Source organism: Polyodon spathula, chromosome 29, assembly GCF_017654505.1.
Source record: "Polyodon spathula isolate WHYD16114869_AA chromosome 29, ASM1765450v1, whole genome shotgun sequence".
NCBI classification, from domain to species: domain Eukaryota; kingdom Metazoa; phylum Chordata; class Actinopteri; order Acipenseriformes; family Polyodontidae; genus Polyodon; species Polyodon spathula.
This window is the reverse complement of record NC_054562.1, coordinates 1634263-1641762: the sequence shown is the minus strand read 5'-3', so window position 1 is coordinate 1641762 and position 7500 is coordinate 1634263. Positions and strand designations below refer to the sequence as shown.

The window sequence follows — 7500 nt, the reverse complement described above, 5'->3', positions numbered from 1 at the left end:
TATTAAACTGCAGTTACAATGTAATTCCAGCCCAGTCTAGTGATATTAAACTGCAGTTACAATGTAATTCCAGTCCAGTCTAGTGATATTAAACTGCAGTTACAATGTAATTCCAGTCCAGTCCAGTGATATTAAACTGCAGTTACAATGTAATTCCAGTCCAGTCCAGTGATATTAAACTGCAGTTACAATGTAATTCCAGTCCAGTCTAGTGATATTAAACTGCAGTTACAATGTAATTCCAGTCCAGTCCAGTGATTAAACTGCAGTTACAATGTAATTCCAGTCCAGTCCAGTCTAGTGATATTAAACTGCAGTTACAATGTAATTCCAGTCCAGTCCAGTGATATTAAACTGCAGTTACAATGTAATTCCAGTCCAGTCCAGTGATATTAAACTGCAGTTACAATGTAATTCCAGTCCAGTCCAGTGATATTAAACTGCAGTTACAATGTAATTCCAGTCCAGTCTAGTGATATTAAACTGCAGTTACAATGTAATTCCAGTCCAGTCCAGTGACATTAAACTACAGTTACAATGTAATTCCAGTCCAGTCTAGTGATATTAAACTGCAGTTACAATGTAATTCCAGTCCAGTCTAGTGATATTAAACTGCAGTTACAATGTAATTCCAGCCCAGTCCAGTGATATTAAACTGCAGTTACAATGTAATTCCAGTCCAGTCCAGTGATATTAAACTGCAGTTACAATGTAATTCTAGTCCAGTCCAGTGATATTAAACTGCAGTTACAATGTAATTCCAGTCCAGTCCAGTCTAGTGATATTAAACTGCAGTTACAATGTAATTCCAGTCCAGTCCAGTCCAGTGATATTAAATAACTTTAATAAAGCTGACAATTGCACTAACACACAACCAATAGAATGACTTTTCTATTGGAGCACACGATAGAAAGAAAGAAAGAAAGAAGTTTAAAAGTCAAGAGAAGATTCTGCAGTATTTGATCAACACGTTGTTCTCATTCATCTCTGGCTAATCAGCACTGACATCTGGCGGTGATGCGGCGCTATTACAAGGGATTTTTTGAACTTTTTTGAAAGGAAAAAAAACAACATTACAAGATTGGTAATTTTACCCCTCCCCTCCTCCCTCCCCCCCCCCCCCCCCCTCCTCCCCCCTCCCTCCTCCCCCCCCCCCCCCCCCCCCCCTCCCTCCTCCTCCCCCCTCACGACCATATTCTTCCACTCACAAGACAGGCCCACCGTTCCCGCTGCATCGCAAACGCCTCGTCTTGCAGAAAGCAGAGAGGAATCTGTATTTCTAAACCCCCCCACAGACGAGTTAAACAAACCAAAAAGAAAGGTAAGGACTATAGCGAGCGCCGTGTTTGTGTGAAACTAAACCTTTATTCAGTTAGTTTTATATACAAGACGCTGTTTTTTATCTTACGCGTAAAGCGTGGGGATGGGGGTGCTCCGGCCAGATTTTACTGACCGCAATGTAGAGGGTGTGAAACCGGCCCCATGCCGGCTCTGAGGCGGAGCCGCGCCCGCCGTGCTCCATAGCGCGGCTTGAGCCGACATGGCGGTCAGCGGGCTGCAGTTTCTCGACCGCCTTTCCTGTGAATAAAAGACACCGTGACATCGCTTCTCGGGGCTCTGCCCGCTGCGGGGTTGAAGTCGCTTCTCGGGGCTCTGCCCGCTGCGGGGTTGAAGTCGCTTCTCGGGGCTCTGCCCGCTGCGGGGTTGAAGTCGCTTCTCGGGGCTCTGCCCGCTGCGGGGTTGAAGTCGCTTCTCGGGGCTCTGCCCGCTGCGGGGTTGAAGTCGCTTCTCGGGGCTCTGCCCGCTGCGGGGTTGAAGTCGCTTCTCGGGGCTCTGCCCGCTGCGGGGTTGAAGTCGCTTCTCGGGGCTCTGCCCGCTGCGGGGTTGAAGTCGCTTCTCGGGGCTCTGCCCGCTGCGGGGTTGAAGTCGCTTCTCGGGGCTCTGCCCGCTGCGGGGTTGAAGTCGCTTCTCGGGGCTCTGCCCGCTGCGGGGTTGAAGTCGCTTCTCGGGGCTCTGCCCGCTGCGGGGTTGAAGTCTCTTCTCGGGGCTCTGCCCGCTGCGGGGGGGGAGAGAGATGGTGGGGAGGGTGCTGCCCTGGTTGAAGTCGCTTCTCGGGGCTCTGCCCGCTGCGGGGTTGAAGTCGCTTCTCGGGGCTCTGCCCGCTGCGGGGTTGAAGTCGCTTCTCGGGGCTCTGCCCGCTGCGGGGTTGAAGTCGCTTCTCGGGGCTCTGCCCGCTGCGGGGTTGAAGTCGCTTCTCGGGGCTCTGCCCGCTGCGGGGTTGAAGTCGCTTCTCGGGGCTCTGCCCGCTGCGGGGTTGAAGTCTCTTCTCGGGGCTCTGCGGGATGCCAGCTCCCGTGACGTAACTAGATAATCTATTCGCCTTTGTTCTGATTCTGATTGTTGCTGAATTGTTTTGCAAAATAATCTTTACCGCCAACAAACCAAGCTGCCAAGGGGGGGAGAGAGATGGTGGGGAGGGTGCATGTGTTCCGCTCCATGCCCTGGTTGATGCTGTGTTGGTTTTGTGGGCGGGGGGGAGGTGGGAGCAGGGGAGAGAGATGGTGGGGAGGGTGCATGCGTTCCGCTCCACGCCCTGGTTGATGCTGTGTTGGTTTTGTGGGCGGGGGGGAGGTGGGAGCAGGGGAGAGAGATGGTGGGGAGGGTGCATGCGTTCCGCTCCACGCCCTGGTTGATGCTGTGTTGGTTTTGTGGGCGGGGGGGAGGTGGGAGCAGGGGAGAGAGATGGTGGGGAGGGTGCATGTGTTCCGCTCCATGCCCTGGTTGATGCTGTGTTGGTTTTGTGGGCGGGGGGAGGTGGGAGCGGGGGAGAGAGATGGTGGGGAGGGTGCATGCGTTCCGCTCCACGCCCTGGTTGATGCTGTGTTGGTTTTGTGGGCGGGGGGGAGGTGGGAGCAGGGGAGAGAGATGGTGGGGAGGGTGCATGTGTTCCGCTCCACGCCCTGGTTGATGCTGTGTTGGTTTTGTGGGCGGGGGGAGGTGGGAGCGGGGGAGAGAGATGGTGGGGAGGGTGCATGTGTTCCGCTCCATGCCCTGGTTGATGCTGTGTTGGTTTTGTGGGCGGGGGGAGGTGGGAGCGGGGGAGAGAGATGGTGGGGAGGGTGCATGTGTTCCGCTCCACGCCCTGGTTGATGCTGTGTTGGTTTTGTTTAGACCGCAATGCCCCCTAGAGGTAGGAAGAGGAAAGTGCCCGCTCCAGAGCCCTGGTTGATGCTGTGTTGGTTTTGTGGGCGGGGGGAGGTGGGAGCGGGGGAGAGAGATGGTGGGGAGGGTGCATGTGTTCCGCTCCACGCCCTGGTTGATGCTGTGTTGGTTTTGTGGGCGGGGGGAGGTGGGAGCGGGGGAGAGAGATGGTGGGGAGGGTGCATGTGTTCCGCTCCACGCCCTGGTTGATGCTGTGTTGGTTTTGTGGGCGGGGGGAGGTGGGAGCGGGGGAGAGAGATGGTGGGGAGGGTGCATGAGTTCCGCTCCACGCCCTGGTTGATGCTGTGTTGGTTTTGTGGGCGGGGGGAGGTGGGAGCACAGAGAGATGGTGGGGAGGGTGCATGTGTTCCGCTCCACACCCTGGTTGATGCTGTGTTGGTTTAACATCTGAGGACACACCACACTGAAAAAACACACACATGAGGGACCGCCACAAACACACCAACACTAGACTGTCAAACACACACAACTCGCAGACCACACCACTGAAACACAACACCTGAGATCTGCACACACACACACACGCCCTGGTTGATGCTGTGTTGGATTTGTGGGCGGGGGGAGGTGGCAGCGGGGGAGACTGATCTGGGGAGGGTGCATGAGTTCCGCTCCACGTTTTGGTTGATGCTGTGTTGGTTTTGTGGGTCCAGGGAGGTTTTCTATTATTATGGTATTAGGGTGCATTTAATTTTATGTATTTATTTATTTTAGTAAAAGCTGACGAGTGTACCTGCGGAATGCCGAAGCCCTGAGAGAGGCGATCGGAGAAGCGTACCCCAAAATCACCATAGAGTTTAACCCCGAAAAACCCAGAAGAAACAGCTTTGAGGTCACATTCGTCGATAGCAACGGGACTGGTGAGTATTCTGGGATACAAATCCATCCCATCAGCTTTATTAACAGGATCACTGACCCCTCCCTTTACAGGAGCGCTGACGAGGGTGCATCTTTAAAATCCATTCTCTCACCTCTTATTAGCTTTATTAACAGGATCACTGGCCCCTCCCTTTACAGGAGCGCTGACCATCTTTAAAATCCATTCTCTCACCTCTTATTAGCTTTATTAACAGGATCACTGGCCCCTCCCTTTACAGGAGCGCTGACCATCTTTAAAATCCATTCTCTCACCTCTTATTAGCTTTGTTGGTCACATATGCGGGGGGACTAGCGGGGCAGAGAGATGGTGGAGAGGGTGACCATGCGTTAAAATCCACGCCCTGGTTGATGCTGTGTTAGCTTTGTGGGCAGGGGGGGAGGTGGGAGCGGGGGAGAGAGATGGTGGGGAGGGTGCATAGTTCCGCTCCACGCCCTGGATATGCTGTGTTGGTTTTGTGGGCGGGGGGAGGTGGGAGCGGGGGAGAGAGATGGTGGGGAGGGTGCATGCGTTCCGCTCCACGCCCTGGTTGATGCTGTGTTGGTGTTGTGGGCGGGGGGAGGTGGGAGCGGGGGAGTCTGTCTGTGCTTTCTGTCTGTCTGTGTATCTTGCAGAAGTCTCTCTCTGGTCTGGAATTAAGAAGGGGCCGCCACGCAGGGGAGTTGAATGTTCCCTGAAGCTGCAGTTGTGCTTGATGCCCTGAAGGCGGGTGATGTAGAGCGCAGTCAACAGTCTTTTAAAGAGGTAAATACTGCAATACACTGCACAGCACAGCCAGATGCTCTGCCCAGCACACAGCAGGCAATGCCAGCGCACTAGATGGTCCAGCTCTTATATAGACCGCTCCACCATGGTTGGTAGCTGCTGTTGGTTCTGTACAGGGGGGGAGGTGGGTGCGGGGGAGTGCGATCCTGGGGAGCATTGCATGTGTTCAGCTCCAGCCCTGGTTGATGCTGTGCCCAGCACACAGGCAGGCAAGGTGCCAGCGGGGGACTAGATTCCAGGGTCTATATGTTCCCCATGCTGGGCAGCTGCTGTGGTTCTGTGCAGGGTTGTGTATCAGTGTTATAGGGTAGTGCGCTGTGTTGGTTTTGTGGGCGGGGGGAGGTCCTGCCAGCATTGCCCTGTGCACAGCACAGCACAGCCAGGCTCTGCCCAGCACACAGCAGGCAATGCCAGCGCACTAGTGTCCAGCTCTATATAGACCCCATGCTGGGGGAGCTGCTGAGAGTTCTGGTGGGGAGGGTGCATGTGTTCCGCTCCAGCCCTGGTTGATGCTGTGCGGTTTTGCCAGCGGGGGGAGGTGGGAGCTGGGGAGAGCACAGTGGGGACAGCCAGGCTCTGCCCAGCACACAGCAGGGCAATGCCAGCTGCACTAGATTCCAGCTCTATATAGACCCCATGCTGGGCAGCTGCTGTGCAGGGTTGTGTATCGGTATATATAATGTATAATTGTATGATTTATTTATTTTTTTCAGTCTCAGCCAATCGCTTCTCAGAGTCTCCTGTTGCCGGGTGCATTATGAAGAGGACTGACCAATGGGGTTGCTCCCCCAGTCTTTCCTCTGATGACCTCACAGCTCCGGTACCGGGAGGCGAAGGTGGTGGAGAGGCTGGCACACTCTGCTGGCTTGGAGGAGAACTGCAGTCTGGTTTAATTGTCAGAATTTAAAGGTTTTTTTTTTTTTTTTTTCAAATTTTGGATCTTTATTTATATATCGGCTATATTATAATGTAAATATAATGGATTATTATTTGGGTTTTCAGTCCCTATATTAATGTGTACACGTAACTTCGGGTGAGGAAGTTCTGTGTGGTCTGTTGGACATGTGCATCTGAGCGAGTGCACTCTGTGTGTGGTGACCAACTGGGTTGCACCCCCAGCTCTGAAGATCGCACACTGAAACACACACACACAAAGAACAGCACTCCCAACCCACGTGAGGACTTAAACACTGCAAGTCTGGTTACACTTGTTGTACTTATTATGGGGAAACAACTACTACACTGTCTGCTTGTTGTGAAGTTGTTTATTAAAATTGATTGTGCATGTCTGTCTTTTTAAATGTAATTACAGTTTTAGTTGCCCTTATAGTAAAAACATACAGTGCGTCTTCAGTGTGAATTCAAAGGCAAACGTTTCCATTAGAAGTTAATACACATATACATAAATATAAAATAATGACAGAGAAATACACATTTTCTTTAACATATTTTCTATTTTATTGATAAATTTCATTTTTTATAATAATATTGCCCAGCACAGTTATTGGAAGTGACATTCATTTTATGGTACAAGACCATGTCCTTCAAGTGGACAGCTGGACACTATTAGTTTAGTGAGGACAGACTGCAGTCCTGTAGCATGAGAGACAGGGACAGGGGGTGGACGGGACACTTAGTAGCTTTATTAGAGACAGACAGACAGACAGACAGACAGACAGACAGCAGTCCTGTGTGACGTTGTTGATGTCTCAGCCTCTCAGTCCCAGTAGTTCTCCTTCAGCATGTGTGCAAGCTCGATGATGTATTTCCCTTCCTTGTATTTCTGGGTCATTTCAAAAGCATGCTCCTGTAATGAAAGCAGAGAAAGAGGGATCAAAATCCAATCACTCACCTCTTGCTGGCTTGAATAACAGGATCACTGCTTTACCAGACCTCTCTGTGCTTTACAATGCTTCCCTGTGCTTTACCAGACCTCTCTGTGCTTTACAATGCTTCCCTGTGCTTTACCAGGCCTCTCTGTGCTTTACAATGCTTCCCTGTGCTTTACCAGACCTCTCTGTGCTTTACAATGCTTCCCTGTGCTTTATTAACAGACCTCTCTGTGCTTTACAATAGCCTACATTTGCTGTGTGTCTCGTCTGTCAGACTTTCTGTGTCTGTCTTTACAATGTCTCTGTCAGTGACATTACATAAAATCGGTCGTTAAACTTCTATTCGACTTATTAACCAGGAATCACGGCGTTAACATTCGCTCAGTTGTCTTAAAATCATCCATTTATGACATGTGACTTAGTCAGCGGATCACTGACCCTCCCTCCTTACAGGGCAATGCTGTCAGTGTAATAATATTCAGACTCACGTATTTCCAGCCCAGCGTTGTCTTGCAGTTCACACAGTAGATGTCAGCGACGGCATGGAGACCTGTCAATAGCACCCTCTCCTCTGCCGGGCCACACCCCACATTCACCCTGTCAAGAGACATGACTGTTGCCGTGGTTCTGTGCGCTGACCATCTTTACATCTTGCGCTGGACCCCGGGTAGCGCAAGAGTCTCAGAGGACAAACGGCCACGAATACTTCTCAAGGAGTACTGGAGTGTCGAGGCCATGAGCAGTGAGACGACCGAACCACCTCTTGACGGTAGGACTAAAATGCACAGCACAGCTCAAACCCACTGC

General features: G+C 51.8%; 3 protein-coding genes across 3 annotated transcripts in view; 1 reads left to right on the top strand and 2 right to left on the bottom strand.

Moving 5' to 3' along the window:
- Window positions 1-1374: 1374 nt before the first annotated feature.
- LOC121302123 (PML-RARA-regulated adapter molecule 1-like) lies at window positions 1375-2668 on the bottom strand. Its single transcript, XM_041231943.1, has 2 exons — window positions 2098-2668; window positions 1375-2027 (listed from the first exon to the last, which is right to left on the bottom strand). Exons 1-2 carry the CDS (start codon window positions 2666-2668, stop codon window positions 1405-1407), a joined length of 1194 nt encoding a protein of 397 aa, XP_041087877.1. The 3' UTR covers window positions 1375-1404.
- Window positions 2669-3177: 509 nt separating this feature from the next.
- Window positions 3178-5805, top strand: selenoh (selenoprotein H). Its single transcript, XM_041231942.1, is given in 5 exon segments — window positions 3178-3371; window positions 3934-4079; window positions 4711-4757; window positions 4760-4840; window positions 5575-5805. Coding segments are annotated over 5 exon segments (516 nt in total). The 3' UTR covers window positions 5623-5805.
- A 707-nt stretch (window positions 5806-6512) lies between these two features.
- LOC121302120 overlaps window positions 6513-7500 on the bottom strand; it is an 11766-nt gene continuing 10778 nt past the window's right edge. Inside the window, exons 4-5 of the mRNA XM_041231941.1 lie at window positions 7182-7290; window positions 6513-6668 (exon numbers count right to left, since the gene is read on the bottom strand). Coding sequence (XP_041087875.1) covers window positions 6579-6668; window positions 7182-7290 — 199 coding nt within the window. The 3' untranslated portion in view covers window positions 6513-6578. The remainder of the gene's footprint in view (window positions 6669-7181; window positions 7291-7500) is intronic.

Bases quoted from the DNA above. Each gene is read 5' to 3' on its own strand.
- LOC121302123 (XM_041231943.1), bottom strand. From the start codon at position 2,668: ATGCACCCTCCCCACCATCTCTCTCCCCTGCTCCCACCTCCCCCCCGC. The intron at 2,028-2,097 runs CAGGGCAGCACC...AGAGACTTCAAC, and splicing joins CCCCGAGAAGCGACTTCAAC to CCCGCAGCGGGCAGAGCCCC.